Consider the following 18,050-nt stretch of genomic DNA (forward strand, 5'->3'; position numbering starts at 1 on the left):
AGGCTCCACTTGAGAAAGTAGAAAATAATCCTGAATCAGGCAGGATTAGGGAAATACGATTTCTTTGTAAGTGCTGATGCCGAAATTACTCCTTACCTGACCAAAGAAGCTTCCATCCAAATACATCCAGGTCAGATGGATGTATTTGGATGGAAGCTTCTTTGGTCAGGTAAAGAGTTACCATTGTGGCTTAGCAATAATTAACCCAACTAGTATCCATGAGGACATGAGTTTGATCCTTGAACTTGTTCAGTGGGTTAAGGATCCAACATTGCTGTGAGCTGTGGTACAGCAGTAACTCTGATTCTGCCCTTAGCCTGGGAACTTCCATATGCCGCAGGTGCAGTCCTAAGAAGACAAAAAAAAAAAAAAAAAAAAGGTGGTCAAGTAAACACAGGGAGCCCTTCTTCCTAAGGAGCACAGGAGAAGGTGAGCTGAGGAACAAACACGGCTGTAAGCAACGCTCCAGTGCCCCTCCCCATTCCCCTGTTAGAGTGGGGGGCTATTCTCTTTGGAGGCACAAGGTGCAAGTTCTGACCTGGCCCTGAACTTCCCAGTGCTGTAGGAGCACCAACCCCCCCCCCACCCCTCCCACCCTGCCAAAAATAAAAAACAAGAAACAAAAACACTCAAGGCTGCTCTGTAACACCGGTGGCTCTGTAGAGACTCCTGTTCCCTTGCTGGTTCTAGTAAGACCAAAGTTTCTTCCAGACTGTGGGATCTGGATTCTTCTGGTATTCCCCTGACTAGCCACCAGGTTCTCCTAGATCTGTGTTTCTCAACCTTCCAAGTGCAAAGGAATTATTCGAGGCTCTTGTTAAAAATGCAGATTCTGATTCATGGGGTTGGCAAGGCCTGAGAGTCTGCATTTCTTGTTCTTTTTTTTAAAATAATGATTTTAATTTTTTCCGTTATAGCTGGTTTACAGTGTTCTGTCAATTTTCTACTGTACAGCATTCTGCATTTCTGACATACTCCTACGTATGCCCATGGTGCTGGTACAAGGCCACTCCTGAAGTAGCAAGTTTCTAGAAATCAAATTCCTGCCCTTGGCTGGGTCCTTCCAATCTACATAATGACGAAGTAATGATTCTCTTTGAGTTCTATGGTTCAAAGATTCTCAAATGGTCTCTGTCAAGCGCCACCACCAGGAAACTTTTCAGAAATGTAAATTCTCAGGCCCCACAAACTGAACCAGAAACTGAGGATGAGGTCTGGGAATCTTTGTTTTAATAAGTCCTCCAGGTGATTCTGTGCATGCTAGGGTTTGAAAACCACTGCTGTATAGTAGACAACTACTTTCTTAAAAGTTAGCTTTATGTTAGAACAACAAATTACATCCAAGGTATCTGCTTCTTCAGCTACCTGGGTCATTCAGGAAACTCACAAACCTCAAAGCACACATTTTTCTTTTCCTACCTCTTTTCCCATCTAGAAGGGTAGCCAGGAGTGGCAATTAGTGAGTGGAACCAAGGAGAAGCCACATAGACCACATCTTCTCTGATTTCTGAAGCACTGGTGAGGCAGGCTCTGGATTAAAGAGAGACTTGAATGCCATGTTACCCAAAGGATGGCACTCTATGACATAGATCTGAATCACCCAGGGCATTTGTTAAAATGCAGATCCCAGAGCTACACCCAGGATCTGATGACCTGGAATCTGGGGGAAATGCTGAGGAATCTGCATTTCAATAAGCACTCTAGATAATTTTGCTTCTGATGCACAGTAATGCTTGAGGATCACTGAGCTAAGGCAACACTTCAAGGATTGCTTGCCACCAGAATCTTAATGTGCTTATTAAAAACAGATTCCTGAGTTCCATCCCAAACGATTCTGGTTCAGTAGGTCGAGGGTGGGGCCTATTTAATTTGATTTTTAACATACTCCCAAGTGATGTAATACCGCTGATCCACAGACCACACTTTGAGTAATAGGCTCTAGTTTTTCATGAATCAGACATAGGTGAACGGTGCAGATAATAAACCATTGCACCCAGAGGTTGAAAGTGATCTTTAGATTCATCAAGCCCAACCTCTTGTCAGATGGTTGAATTTCTTCCATATGGTCAACCAGCCCTTGATATTGCTCTACCAACAAAGATGAAGCACTCAGTGTTCAAGGCACCGCAGAGATGAACCATTTACTTAGGTCCATCACCAGCCATGAACTGAGCAAGGTCTGTGTTAAGTCTGAATGATGATGAATTGAGTTTTCTCAGGGAGTCATGTCTAAAGATTACAGCTCTCTGCCTATTTTTCATTTTAAAATGTGTTGTTGTGGTGGAACTATTAAAGTACACCACTGTTCACTCTACATATGCAAAGAGGAGAGATGAGACTCATAGTTTCACAGAACTTACTTTCACTAATTTTTGCTTTGATTTGTTCCCATAGCTGGGCATGGAGCAACATTATGAACTTGGAGAATATATCAGGAAACGATATGAAAAATTCTTGAACGAGTCCTATAAACATGAACAGGTAAGTCGGGAAGCTAATGTGGGGAACTTTGAAAGAATTTAACATAATGTATTTGTAAATGTGCTCTTGCCTGTTTTCCAGGGGACTTATACAAGTCAGAGATCTTGTTTACAAAGGTACTCCTCTTTACATAAGTATTTTGTTCCTAAAAAAAGCATGAATGTGATTACATTCAAAGTGGAGACCTATGTTAAATACTCCGGGTTGGCAAGTAGATGTCACTTAATTGGTCTCTTTTGTCAATTCAGCTGTTATCCTACTAGATTGCTTTATGCCATGGCATGCTCAGAATACTCTCTTCCTTAATAGGTATCATGATCAGGATGCTACCACAATGTCTGCTAATATTTTGATGCGGGTGTCTTGCCCTTTCTCAAGTATACTATCAACTCCACAAGGGGGGACAAAAACAACAATTCCTCTCAATTGGATTCTGCTTTGATTGTCCCACTCTAGGTTTATGTTCGAAGCACAGATGTTGACCGAACGTTGATGAGTGCAATGACAAACCTTGCAGGCCTATTTCCTCCAGAAGGCATCAGCATCTGGAACCCCAACCTACTTTGGCAGCCCATCCCAGTGCACACAGTCCCTCTTTCTGAAGATCAGGTTAGTATTCTGAGAAAACAAGATTTCATGGGGCCTGGAAGAATAAAGGCAGGCTCCTCAGGGCTTATATTACCCACTTTGTTTTGCTGCTCTTTCCACTTTTGGCAATTTTTCCCTCTCCAGTTTTACACACACACACACACACACACACACACACACACACACACACACACACACACACACGACTTTCAGTGTTTTGCCTTCAATTCCCAGGCTTTTTGTGCCCACACAGGGTTCTCCTCTCTCCAGAATATCCAAAGACCTCTCTACCTAGAAAATATCCCTCCCCCAATGAAAATCCCTATCCCTAGGTAGGGCAAAAAAGAAAGATTTGAGTACATAATTGGTGCCCAACACTTTATATGTGTCATCTTATTTTCCTTTCATAACAACCTCGAATGGATAATATTATTATTCTCCTTTTATAGCAAGGGAAATAAGTTCCCAGAGAAGTCAAATGAAAAAGGTGGATCCAAAGTCACACAGTTGATAGCATCACTGCTGGGATGAGAACCAGGCCGCTCTCATTCCAGAGCAATTTCTCTCCCTGTAAACTAGTGGTTCTCAAAGCTAGCTAGAGGTTAGAATCACCTAGATTTTTTTTTTTTTTTAAATCCTGATGCCCAGGGCACTCCCCAGGGTAAAATAGACTCTCTGAGGGTAGGACTCCATGCATCATTACTTTTCTTTTTTTTTTTTTAATTTTATTTTTTAATTTTTTGTTTTATTTTTTTATTTTATTTATTTTTAACTTTTTTATTATTACTCAATGAGTTTATTACATTTATAGTTGTACAATGATCATCACAGTCCAGTTTTCTAGGATTTCTGTCATTACTTTTCTTAAGTCTCTCTCGATGATTCTAGTGAACAGCCAAGTCCAAGAACCAGTACCATAAACCAAGTTGCCAAAATGAGGTTGTTTGAGAGAGACTCTCAAATTTATTTACACTGACGCAGACTGACCAAGAACTCTTGTCATCTTTTCATAGAAATGCCTATATTTTAAATAGTAATAAATAAATCTAATCTTCCAGGTGTGGAATTCAAACTGTGTGAAGAACCCCTTCCTAATCCCCCTGTGGTCACGTCACAGTGATGACTATCTCCTCGTTTTATAGTCTTGGCAGTCCTCCAAGAAACTTGACTTAATTGCTGAATCTAGTGACTTAAGAATTTTTTCCATGTGCTTTATAGGAACAGCTCAGTGCCATCAACCTTACTAACCTAGGTTACATAACCTAGGTAAATCTACTCCAACAAAATTTTCTTGTGTTTCCTGAAAAGACAAGATGATTTCTTTATGCCTCTTTCCTTTACAGACTCAGAAGTGAATTATTATGCTTGTCAGTGTCATTAGGATTTTGTGAATTTCTTTTTTCCAAAAAAAACCCAAAATTTCACTTTTGCTGCAGTCTTTTTTTCTATGTAGATAGACTGGACAGAAACATGAAATTTAGCCAGTATTGACCAGGGTAGCTGTTTGAGCCTTAATCCTTTAAGACTGGTTAAATTACATAGTCAAGAGAATACTAGTGCTATTAGAAGAGGAAGAAACAGGGAGATGGAGGGGGAGGGAGAGAGAAATAAGCAAGATTGTCTACCTGTGGCTTCCAGCTACCTGCTCTAACATCAACCAAGAAATTTAACAAAGTCAACCAATCAACCAAAGTTATTCCCAGAGCTCTCGTAAGTACCACACAGAAATAGAAGAGCCATATATAATCCATGTGATGAAAAAAAGATTCGCACTGTGAAATGTGTCGACAATGATGCAAGATGGTGGGCAATGATTTCAAGAAAAGCTGCATCTGCTGGAGGAATTCAGGGAACAAGACACATATAGAGCTACCAAAGGGCAGTCATTCATGTCTTCATTGAACAAGACCTTAGAGGAGGGGTAGGAAAGGAAAGGAAGGCAGCCTAAAACTTGGCTTCCAGTCAACATAGAGTGCTTTCCCTTCTGTGTCCAGAGATCATATTTGGAAAGAATGAAAATAAGACAGAGTAACTGTGTGGGGCACAGGTTAGAGAATCAAATGTAATAGCCAGAAGGACTCTTGAGACAAAGACAGCATGATGTAGAAGGAAGGCTGAATTTAAAGTTGGGAAAACCTGAGTCTGAGAGCCACCTACCACCTCAGATCCTTGACCTTGAGTAACTTTCCTGCACCTCCATTTCCTTTTCTGTAAAATGGGAACAGTACCCACTTAACTTCTTTACAGGGGCTTTGAAAACCAAGGTAGTTAAGAAAAGGGAAAGACTTTGTAAACTACAAAATGCCAGATAGATGTTTAGGTGAGTATTCTATTTTCAGCCTGACCCTTTCAGTATGTGGGATGAGAAAACTAAAGTCTAGAAAGGTTAGGTAATTCATTAAAACCTAGACATTTAAATGAGTAATCTGGGAGTTCCCATTGTGGCTCAGTGGGTTAAGAATCCAACTAGTACCCATGAGGATGGCGGTTCGATACCCTGGCCTCGCTCAGTGGGTTAAGGAGCCGACATTTCCGTGAGTTGTGGTGTAGGTCACAGATGCAGCTTGGTTCTGTCATTGCTGTGGCTGTGGTATAGGCTGGCAGCTGCAGCTCCAATGGGACCCCAGCCTGGGAAGCTTCATGTGCCCCAGGTGCGACCACAAAAAGAAAAAAAACTAAAGGAACAATCCTGTGATTTTTCCCTCGACGATGTCATTTCTCCTGTGGAAAAATTGGAGAGCCATGCATAGGAATTTAGAGGTAAAGCAGGGGACATAAAAGAAGCCTGTGTCCCTTCCTCAGTACTGTGTGGAAGTGATGAGCGATGTTTTGGGGAATTTGTCTGACAGTGGCTTGAAGGGAGACTCTCAGGCAGGAAATCTCCATTGGAGCTTCTGAAAATAACTGTGGAAGCCATTCAGGAATGAGGAAATGAAGGCTTAAGTTAAGACAGTAAAGATGCCAGAGGAAGGAAGGTGAGGTAAGCAAGGTGACACAGACTCAGAAATGACAGACAGGAAGCATCTTAATAAAAAAATGGTTTCTGAGTAGCTAGTAATATGCCAAGCACTGTTCTAGGCTTTAACAATGCTGCAGTGAACAACATAGACAAGATCCTGGCAGTCCCCAAGTCTATATTTTGTAGGAAATAGATGATAAAGAAGCAGGAGTTCCCTGGTGGCCTAGGGGTTAAGTATTCAGCATCACCACTGCTGTGATATGTGTTTGATCCCTGGCCTGGGAACTTCCACATGCTATGGGTGTGGCCAAAAGAAAAAAAAGTAAATAAATACAGTAAGTTCAAATGGCAATGAGTTCCTTGAAGGAAATAAAACAAGTTATTGTGATAGTGGCTGGGCAGAATCTCTAGAAGAGCTGGAGTGGGGGAGTGTCTCAAGCGGGCAACAGTCTGCAGAGAACCCCAAGCCTGTGCTTTCAGGGCACCCCAAGAAGGCCCTCAGTGCTGCTGGAGAGGAGTGAGCGAGGGGGCAGCAGGGAAAGCAGGACAGAAAAGTTCTTAGGGGACTTTGGATTATAGGTAAAATGGAAAGCCAATGAAAGTCATAAGCCAGGGGACAACATGATCTGGTTGATGGTTTTATAATATTAGCATTTACAAAAATAAAAAGGATCAGTGTTTCTGCTGTGCCGAGGATGAATTGTGATGCAAACTGACCACATAGGAAGTTCTACGGTACTTGAAACACAGATTGTGGTACCTGGACTGGGAAGGGATAGTGAAGATAAAGAAAAGGTGTTTATTTGGATACATAGTTGACTTGGGAACAATACGAGTTTGAACTGCATGGGTTCACTTACATGTAAATTTTTTTCAATAAATTCATACCGCAGTACTACATGATCCCTGGATATGGAACAATGGATGCAGACAATGGAGTTATACTCGGATTTTCAACTGCATGGGATTTGGCAACCCTAATCTCCCCAATGTTCCAGGGTTAACTGTATTTTGAAAGCAGACATGCAAAAGTGATTAGCCTATGAAGCAGGGTAATAAATTTCATAATTGGCAAAAAGCAGAGCAATTCCAAAGAGGAAATGGTTACAGATGAAAAAGCTGAATTCAGGTCTGTACATGTCAAATTTAAGGAAGAAGAGAAATATCCAACTGGTGGTATCCACCACCAAGGCTAGAAATACAGGACTAGCTCAGAAAGTAAGAGCCACACAATACACATGGGAGTCACCCACCTATAGATTATAGTTGAAACTCCAAAAAAAAATGTCAAATTTAAACTCATTTTAGGATGATTACCATGTCCTCAGAATAGGTTTTCAAGTGTATTTTTCTATATATTTAGTATGTGCCCTTATTTTAACAGTCCTCAAATTTGCAAGAACTTATTTCAGTGAATGGTTAATCAATCCCTTAAGATTCTTTCCAGAACCTCTCATTCATTTCTCTATACTGTGTGTGTGTGTGTTTGTGTGCACGTGCGCGTGCGCACAGATGTGCATCTGGTGCTGTAATTGAAACAGGTCCAGAAGGAAGCAAGATAACAGTTATTTCACAGGGCAAAACCAGGAGGTGTGAATATTTACCAACAGCACAGTCCTATTTAGCAAGTTCAGAGTTCTGGGTACATATCCTACTATTTAAGACCTGCAAATCATTTATCTATTTTTCCTCGATTTTAGAATTCCACTCAGCTCAAAAAAATTTTTGAATCTTTTATTCAGGTCACTTTATATGTAATGAGTCTTAACATATAACTGTAGCTTCTTTAGTTCTTCTGACTAATGAAAGATTTATGATTTTTCTTTGGTCCTTAGTTGCTATACCTGCCATTCAGGAACTGCCCTCGTTTTCAAGAACTTGAGAGTGAGACTTTGAAATCGGAGGAATTCCAGAAGAGGCTGCATCCTTATAAGGTTAAAAAAAAAATGTGTCACTTAGTGGTGTACAGAAATAATAGGAATTCTGGAGCTATTTGAATACTATCCAACTTCTACTCCCATTAGCAATGCACCTCTTTCTCCACCACCTTAACAGCAGTGTGTGGACAATTTGGGGATATTTGCTAATCTGCACCCCCTTCAAAATCAGGAATGAGACAAGGAAGCCCATCACTATTTTAAAACATTGTACTGTATTACTTTTCTCTAATGATGAGTGAGCTTTACATGTCTTTATCTAGTTAAATGCCACTCGTATTTCCTGTTCTGTTCATATCCCTTGACCATTTTCCTTGTGGATTATTGGGGAGGGGTTTTTTTTTTATAGTTTTAGGAGCTTTCTTTCTATAGTATAACTTTTTTGGGGGGTGGGGAACGCAAATGTCTCTCTTGCTTTTGCCACATGGTTGTAATCTATAGTTTGTATATTTGTAGTCATATTTAGAAAAGCCTTCCCTGCTCCTAGGTTATAAAGGAAGTCTGCAATGCTCTTTTTTTTTTTTTAGGGCGTGGCATATGGAGGTTCCCAGGCCAGGGGTCCAATAGGAGCTACAGCTGCCGGCCTATACCACAGCCACAGCAACTTGGGATCTAAGTCGAGTCTGCAACCTACACTGCAGCTCAAGGCAATGCCAGTTCCCCAACCCACTGAGCAATACCAGGGATAGAACTTACAACCTCATGGTTCCTAGTCGGATTTGTTTCTGATGTGTCAGGAAGGGAACTCCTGCAATGCTTTTTTCTAATTTGACTATAGCTTCATTTCTACATTTACGTATTGGATCCATTTACAGTTTATGCCGGTGTTAGGTGTGAGGTATGTATCCTGCTGAAGGTTTTTAATGAAGATTACCTAATTGCTCTATCACTATTTATTGAATAGTTCATCTTTCCCCCACTAATTTGAGCTATTATATGTAAAAATTCCCATGTATAAGCTCTATTTCTAGACTTTTTATTCCATTTAATTATTCTTTCATTTCACTAGCCAAAACTTCAGTTGAAATTATTAAGAATTATATATGAGTTGACAGAACACAGAACACTGTAAACCAGCTATGAATGAAAAAATAAAAATCATTTAAAAAAAGAATTATATATGCTTTAGTATCTAAAGGGCTGGAAATCCCTCATGCTCTACTTTTTCTGAGTTTTCATGGCTATGTTTTCATTTAACTTTTTAGTGTTTTTATTGGGGTCATAGTAAATGTAAAACTTAACTGAGGGCAAATTTACAACTTTTTTGCTAATTTGTTGAGTCTTCCTTTCTAAAAACATGATACTTTTTTCCTATTATCTTCAAGAATTTTAAGGTTTTCTTCCTATAGGTCTTTGTAATTTTTGTTAAGTTTGTTCCAGGTTTATAATACCTGAAAATAATCATGGCTTATCTCTACTTTTCCAATATTTATACCTCTGATTTCTTTTGCCTACTTGCATTGGCCAGTACTTACAGTCCATTATTACATAGCAGTAATGGTAGTGGGCACCCTTTCTTATTCCTGATTTTAGAAGTATTTCCCTATTAAGCATTGTAGCTTTTGGACCAGATTAAGGAATTAGCCATCTTTCTTATTTTCTTGAGTGTTTTTACCAATAGTGATATTTAATTTTTTGAAAGGTCTTTTCAACATTTTTCAATATAATCAAGTTATTTTTCTCTTGGGTCCATTACTAAGATTAATTATATTCTTAGGTTTACTACTATTGAACCATCTTTACAGGTCTAGATTTAAGCCCCTTTCTTTTAATACAATACTAAATTATTTGTTAATACTTTACTTAGACATTTTGCATTGATAGTCAAAGTCGCTTTGGACTGTAGTTTTCCTTTCAGGCCAGTCTTTGTCAGTATCAATATTTATAGAATTTCAGGGAGGTTTTCTTTTTTTTTTTATGCTCCAGAACAGTTAAAATAGCACTAGAACAACTTACTCTTGAAAAGCTTGGTAGAATTCTCCATAAAATTATCTGGCCCTGTTTTATTTTGTGTTGTTAGGGGATGCTCTTTAATAATTACCTCTATTGGAAGTTCCCATGTTGCACAGCAGGTTAAGGGTCCCTCGTTGCCACAGCTGTGGTGCAGGTGCCAACTGTGGCACAGATTCAATTCCTGGCCCAAGAATCCCTACATGCTGCAGGTCCAGCCAAAAAACATGTATTATTCACATTTATTTTATGGAAATCAATTTGAGTTAATATTGGCAAATTATATTTTCCTAAAAAATGTATACATCAGACAAAGAATATCTTCCAAAGGCTTCCAAGAAATTGCTGCCAATTCCAAAAGTAATTTCATTTCCCATGCATAGAAAAATCACTATGTATAAATTGTATTATTTATAATAATGTATTTTATCTTAGTAAAGATATCATTAATAATTTCCAGAAGGCAAAATAAATGGAGAGGCGACCACCAAAACTGACATTTGAATTTTAATTTCTAAACAATTTTTTCTATAATCATGTGACATTTTTAAAAATTTACTTTTCCCAGGGATTAAAAAAAAAATTCACAGAGGTATTGATATGCTGATCTTCAATTAAAGTCATTTTTGTAAATATCATAAACATTATGATTAAGATGACTAATGATACATACAATATATATGAAATTTAAATGAGTTAATATCACTAATATGTTTAGGCATATATAATTTTTGAAATTTCTTTAAAGATTCTTAGACAAATGTTGAAATATTTGTTTTAAAAGAAAAATAAATTGAATATTAATTTTAAAAAATTGCTGCCAATTCATCAAGCAGATAGCTACTAATGGGTCTATTACCATGACAATCCAAGAATAATACAGAACCTAGAAAAATTTTTGTATCCGATCCAAATTGCACATTAATAGCCAGATACCAGGCCCTATTTCTGTTGTATTTCCTGGGGTGCTTTGGCCTGAGCTGAGACATGTTTCCCTTCTCATCTTTTAGCCATTTACCTGTGAGTTATCCTTCACCTACTCCCAAAATGATTTGAGGAGGTGCACTTCGGTCTGAGTCTAGGATAAACTAGGAATATGTGGCAGTAAGCCAGCAGGTGCCCACATGTTTAAAGTAATAATGAGAAATGATTGATTAGCATTTGTAAAATTCTTTGGGTTGGCATTATCATAGCCCATATAACTGGTGCATTTTCATGTGAAGAACAGCAACTCTCAAGGGGGATAATTTTCCTTCACAGGGAATCTTTTTAAAAATTTTTTATTGAAATATAGTTGATTGATGATGTTGTGTTAATTTCAGGTGTACAGTAAACATATACATATACATGTTCTTTTTTTTTACGTTTTCTTCCATTTTATGTTAGTACAAGATGTTGAGCATAGTTTCCTGTGCTATAAGATCCTTGTTGGTCATCAATTTTATATGTAGTAGTGTATATATTTTAATCTTTGTCAGTGTGTGGAGACGTTTTGTTGTCACAACTGAGGGATTAGGGATGATGTGGCCTCTGGTGGGAAGAGGCCAGAGATGCCGCTAAATATCCTAAAATGCACGGGGCATGATGCCCAAGTTGAGAAACTCTGGTATAAAAATGTTTTCTCCCTCTGTGTGTGTTTCAGGATTTTATAGAAAACTTGCCCAAACTAACAGGATACCATGGCCAGAACCTTTTTGGAATTTGGAGTAATGTCTACGACCCTTTATTTTGTGAGGTAAAAGAAAAAATATCAAAGATTAATTTACAGTCTGATTTTATGACATATGCCTATTTTGAAACAGATGAATACATTTTCTCTTGTTTTTTTAAAACCAGTATATTATTTAGACTTCTTTTGACGTTAAAACGTAAGTCAAGACTTCTTTATTTAACTTAGATTCTGACTCTTTCTCTCCATTATTTATGCATTCAACCCTTTAGAAAATTACAAGCAACACTGCTTTTTCTATGCCCTGTCTCTTGCTTATTTTTCAGTCACTTTAGAATGCTGGACTCTTGTCATGGATTTTAATGAAAAAAGCAATATTGTCTTACAGAAAGAAGCAAAAAAATATTATCTAATTTTTGGATATAGAAAATAAGCAAGCCAGGAGTTCCTGTCGTGGCTCAGTGGTTAACGAATCTGACTAGGAACCATGAAGTTTCAAATTCGATCCCTGACCTTGCTCAGTGGGTTAAGGGTCTGGCATTGCCATGAGCTGTGGTGTAGGTCGTAGATGCGGCTTGGATCCTGTGTTGCTGTGGCTTTGGCATAGGCCAGCGGCTACAGCTCCGATTAGACCCCCAGCCTGGAAACCTCCACATGCCATGGGAGCGGCCCCAGAAAAGACAAAAAAAAAAAAAAAGAGAGAGAAGCAAGCCAGTCTATTATGCTGTACAATGCATATAAAATAACCTTTGTAGCTAGATAAATTACTATTTTTTCAGAGCTTCATGGTGTTTTCTCACTCACCATGCTCTACCTGCTGGCCTAAAGGAAAACTCTATAATCCTGTTTTCCCAGCCAGTTCACTGAGTCTTAGGGCAAAATTCTGACCACCTAGATGACTGCAATCCACTTCTGATTCTGAGGTCATTGTGAGTGTGGAGCTGGGGGGGGGGGGGAGACAGCAGTTACATTCCTGGTTCCACCTTGGTAGCAATGACTCAATTTGCTACCCTCCGTGATAGAGTTCATTGACCCAAGGACATGCGATGTTCCTAATATTTTTACTTTATCATGAGCATCTGTTGCTAGTCTTATAAAAGTCTTCAGTAAAAACAAGGGTCCACATTTTGGTTCAAGTCTTGATTTTTCTTTCTTCCTCATGATAGCTTGATCTGAGCTATTCCACAATGTGGCCGAGGTGTGGTTCCTTTTCCACCTCCCTCTCATTTCCTCTGTTGGCTGCTTCACTTTGGCCTCCTCTTTCACGAACTGTCCCTCTCAATCCTGCCTTCGAAACTGGGGGAATCCTAATCACATCTTCAGAGCAGGTAATAAACATTGGCATGAGATCTCAGTGTGTGATGCCATATGGCTCACTCATCCCTTTAACAAGGGTTTACCAAGTACCTGCTGTGTGCAGGGTGTGGATTTTCCTTGAATCAGTGAACCAGAAGCTGATGGGGGTTTGGGGGAGACATGATTAAAAGTCCTGAAATTTATGGCCTTTCCCAGCTCTCCTCTCAGACGCTCATTTAGCTTTTAAAGAAGCACCATCTAACCTTGTCAGCTTTTACCTTTGCCACAAGTTAACAGAAAGATTTCCAAACTTTTCATAAAGGAATGAGGTACTTCCTTGTCCCTCCTCTGCAAACTAGGAGTCACCTCTTTGACCCGTAGTTAAGCCAAAAACTGTTGACTTGGTGAGAAGGGAAAAATTCGTTTCTGTGAATTTTTCTTCTGAAAAATCAATACCATTAGCTATCACAAAGTGGAGTTTTCCTAAAAAGAAATCAAGACTGTGGCTGTGGTGTAGGCCTGCAGCTGCAGCTCCAATTTGACCCCTAGCCTGGGAACCTCCATGTGCCGCAGGTGCTGCCCCCCCAAAAAAAGGAAATAGCAGGACAAGAAAGGCTGGACCCAGTAGTTCTTGCAGGACAAGGAGGTTAAAAAGTCAACAAATAGGACAGACAGAAATAAAAATACACATTTTCTTCCTTTTTCTTTGTTCAGCTTGTTCACAATTTCACTTTACCCTCCTGGGCCACAAAGGATGCCATGACTAAATTGAAAGAAATATCAGAATTGTCTCTCCTGTCCCTCTATGGAATTCACAAGCAGAAAGAGAAATCTAGACTGCAGGGGGGTAAGTATTTTTTCAATGAGAAGAAAATATTGGATTTGTGGTTGAGTGAGCTGGGTCTGAGTCCTGGTCCCACCCTTTATCAGCTATGTGACCTTGAATTAGATATGTAACCACCCCTGCACCAGTTTCCATTAGGCAAATTAGGGATAATAATAATACTCCCTTCTTAGGTAGTGAGCATTAAAATGAATATATGTATTCAAAAGGCTTAGCACTAATAGTACCTCGTACATAAAACATTGTCAAACATTATGTGTTATTATGATCGTTAATATTACCCACTCTGGTCCTTAGTTTTCCCGTCTGGAAAACAGAAGCTTTGGGCTAAAGCTGAATGATACTTTTCATCCTTCCCAGATCAAAGATCAAGTATACTTGAGCCCCATGAAAATCAATTGTCTGGTGGCCCACAGGATAAATTTTCCAAGTGGGAAGCATGGCAAAAGTGGCCTGTTTTCCTGAAAACCTTGGAGGTAGCCACTATTAAAGTTAATACAATATATTTTGCAGACTAATTATGCCTGCAGATTAACACGTATTGCATTTGACAAGTTTGAGACACAGCTTAAATTTTTCTGTTGGTGTTGAAAGGTGTTTACTTCTCAGTGATGCCTCATCTCAGCTGGATTTGGCCCTTTGTAGAATAGGACATCCAGTCATAATGAAGGCAGACCCAGGCAAGAGGAGCCCAGCCCTTGCAATTAGGATAGGTGATTGGAGGAAAGAAGTCAAAATTAGGCAGGATAGGGTTAGATGCTGAGGCTCTGAGGGCAGCTCGTGGCAGGCCAAGACCCAGAGACTGTGACAGGTTTAGGTGCTGTTAATGGAGCCATTATGACTAAAGATGAGAGCGAGAGGAGGTCCATTTTGCCAGGCTGTCATCATGACAGTGAAGAAATTTTAAGTCACAGGAGATGTTTCAAGTCTTATACTCTAGACAGTTTGAGGAAAACAGTACTGTCACATCAGGACTCCAGACCATTTTCACCACGGGGTCAGACAAGGTCAGCAGAACCCAGGAGAATGCAAAGAGACAGAGCCTCCTGGGGGGTGGGCCAGATTGGGAGGATGTTCACTCCAGCCTTCGTAGCTAGAGATCGAATTCGAGTGAACAATCAGGAGAGGAGTCAATTATAGCTGCAAAAGAATCTATAAAGAGTGAAGGAATCTATAATCAGAACAGCTAATGAGGTATGAAGTCAGGATGGTAATTTCATGTGAGGTAGACAAAATAGAGTAACTTTACGAACAATATGATGGAGCTGCAGCCCATGTTGCACAGCAGAGAGGTGGAGCTGATGGGAACGAGTGAGCCCTTACTCCATGCTGAGGGCGTGAGCAGCAAGACCCAAGCCCTGGGGATAGGTGCACATCCAGAGATGAGTATTAGACAGAACCTGGATATTAGGAAAAATAAGCAGGCTGGACACACACTGTGTGTAGGGACAGAGCCCCAGACCCTGCTCAGTCCTACATACTAAGCAACCAAGGACCCAGCGGGTGAAAGTTGGGCCTTGCTGGCTACGTAAGCACCAGGTCTCATTCCTGAACCAGCAGGGCCAGCAGAACGACTCAATCCCAAATCCATCAGATGGTGGAGACAAGACTCTTTATTTCCCCCAACCTTATCATGATGGACTCAGATATTCATCCCCTCACTACTCAAAATGCAGTCTATGGACCAACAATAGCAGCATCAAGCCTCTAGAAAGAAACGCAGAGTCCCAGGCCCCAGCCCAGCCCAGCTGAATCAGAATCTGCCTTTTAAGCAAATCCGTAGGTATCACATAGGCACATTAAAGTTTCATTAGCACTTCTCTAGATGCAGGAGATGGTGCAGAAAAGAGCCAGGAAAGCCAGGCAAGTGTTGACAAGAATCTATCAATAAATGCAAGGGTGTGTGTCTGAATAAAAGATGGGGTTTTTCCCAACAGTTTGCTCATATTTCCTCTACTTTTATCCTTTGGCTCCCAGAGATTGCACTTCGGGGAAGTCACTTCCCCACTCTGGGTCTCAGTTCCCCCATCTGGTGAGGGCATTAAATAGATTCTAGATAGATTCAGGTGCAGATTCCTTCCCTCAGGGGTTCTTTGAGTCTGGGACTGTAAAGGCTGGCACCTGTGTGCACACACCTGTCCTATTTCCTAGGGGAAGACCAGTGCTATTGAAAAGCCAGGAAGTTGTTTCCTTGGCAATTCATGCTCAGCCTGTTGTTCAGATCTGGTGAGGCAAGAGAGATTTGTCAACTATACGCTTGTTGAACAATGAAGCGGCAGAGAAGGCATGTGTTATCTGGGTGACAGAGTCACACAGGAACCTCAGGACTTTGAAGCATCTTCTGACCTTTGCCCAAACTTCTGTTCCATCAGTTGGTTTCAGGGGTGACGTTGTTCCGTAATATCCTCCTCCCACTGCAGCCACTCCCCACCCCCACCGAGAAAATCCCTAGGCTAATTCCTAAGGCTAATTGAGGAATGTATGGGCTAGTGGTGTCTGTATTAATGAAAAAGGCTTCTTGCCGTGGACCTGAGGTTGGCAAAGCTAAAGCCTGCTGGCCACACCCGGCATTTTATTTTTCGTAAATAAAATGCTATTGAAGCTCAGGCACACTCGTGCATTTAGGTAGTATCTTTGACTCCTTCTGCGCTTCTGCTGGAGAATGGTTGTGATGAAACAGGTGGCCCACAGAGCCTAAAACATGTACTATCTGGCCCTTTACAGAATGAGTTTGTCAACCCCTGCTGTAGTCCAAGAGTGAGGGAAGTGAAGTTTATGTCTTCAGATCAAGAGTATTTTGTCTAGAGTATGCAGCTGTAATAAATGAAACACCAGGGAACTTTGAAGCTAGCTTATGCTACAGTGGGGTCTAATAATTAAGAGCAAGGGCTTTGAAGCCAGATGTGTTGCGTTCAGAGAAGCTCAGTCCCTCTATTTACAAGCTGTGTGATCTCGGACAAGTTGCTGAACATCTCTAGCTGAGCCTGTTTCCCTTCCTTTAAAACATGGTTATTGGCATGCCAGAACCTTCAGATGACCATGACAGTTACCCCTAGTTTCTCCAGGGACCAGGTGGGCAACCATCCTGGAACCAAGAGCTGATCTAGTCCACCATCAACACTGAAGGCTGTTGCAAAGGTACCCACTGACAAGGGACAATTTGCTGACTGAAGGTGGCTCTTGTGACTCCCAGAAACTCAGCTATGGCATTTAGTTGCATTGTGGCCTGAAGCTCAAGCTGCCGTTCTAAGGGCTCCCAGGTGGCAGCCTTCTCTGAGGCAGAGGAATGAAGACCTGTGGGAAGGGTAGCCTCCAGCTCCCTCCATTTCTAGTCAAGGAAGCCGCAGCATCCACAGAAAAAGCAGATCCCCTTCCTTCTTAGTTCATCCTTTATTGTACTTACTGGCACACAGACCAATCCACAGTCTCTTCTTATTGTTTTATGAGCTTTTTGAAGACAAGAGCTGTGTCTGATTCACCCATCATAAATGCTCACAGTGTGCTTTGCTGAGTGGGCCACAGAGTCCAGGATTATGGTCAGTCTGTTAACATCAGTACCCTGCTCATCCCAAAAGAAAACTGGCCATTTCTAAAGCCAGGAGACCACAAGTACCATGGGAGATAACCAGCAGAGACACAAGGAGTCCTCAGGGGACAGTGTGGAAGACCCTGAGTTAGCACGTCCTTAGAACAGCACCCACACCACGAGGTACCCTCAGCTTCAGTGACTGCCCAATAGGATGGAGATTCTGGGGTGTGCATCTACCTTTTACCACCTCAAGAGCCACAAATGAAAAGGACAAAGCTTTCCTCACCTGAGGACAGATGGAGTCCAAAGCTAAAGATGCTGGCTTCCTCCCACCCCCCACCATCCCAGTACTGACACCCAGAGTAACCTGAAGCAGAGATCCACAGAAAACAGTCCATGCCCTGTGCAAACATCCAGAGAACTGCTTTCTCCCCTGGCCTCTTGCAGGCCTGGCTGCCAGAGGGCTGGGCACAAAGAGGCTGTCGTTTTAGGCCTGGCCTGGGCAAGAGCACTGGCTGACAACTATCTTAAAAAAAGGCTTCTGGGAGTTCCCGTCGTGGCGCAGTGGTTAACGAATCCGACTAGGAACCATGAGGTTGCGGGTTCGGTCCCTGCCCTTGCTCAGTGGGTTAACGATCTGGCGTTGCCGTGAGCTGTGGTGGAGGTTGCAGACGCGGCTCGGATCCTGCGTTGCTGTGGCTCTGGCGTAGGCCGGTGGCTGCAGCTCCGACTCCACCCCTAGCCTGGGAACCTCCATATGCCGCGGGAGCGGCCCAAGAAATAGCAACAACAACAAC

At 41.1% G+C, this 18,050-nt stretch overlaps 1 protein-coding gene across 2 annotated transcripts in view; it reads left to right on the forward strand.

Annotated features, from left to right (window-relative positions):
- The window catches only part of ACP3 (acid phosphatase 3), a 99,498-nt gene that overhangs the window by 13,462 nt on the left and 67,986 nt on the right, over positions 1-18,050 (forward strand). For both annotated transcript variants that reach the window (XM_084989672.1, XM_021069456.2), the window contains exons 3-7: positions 2,395-2,481; positions 2,938-3,090; positions 7,864-7,962; positions 11,558-11,650; positions 13,595-13,727. In XM_084989672.1, coding sequence (XP_084845798.1) covers positions 2,395-2,481; positions 2,938-3,090; positions 7,864-7,962; positions 11,558-11,650; positions 13,595-13,727 — 565 coding nt within the window. The remainder of the gene's footprint in view (positions 1-2,394; positions 2,482-2,937; positions 3,091-7,863; positions 7,963-11,557; positions 11,651-13,594; positions 13,728-18,050) is intronic.

This window comes from Sus scrofa, chromosome 13, assembly GCF_054392235.1.
Source record: "Sus scrofa isolate SSC_HxYL_T2T_F1_AM1 chromosome 13, Sscrofa_HxYL_maternal_Yorkshire_Landrace_v2.0, whole genome shotgun sequence".
Lineage (NCBI taxonomy): Eukaryota > Metazoa > Chordata > Mammalia > Artiodactyla > Suidae > Sus > Sus scrofa.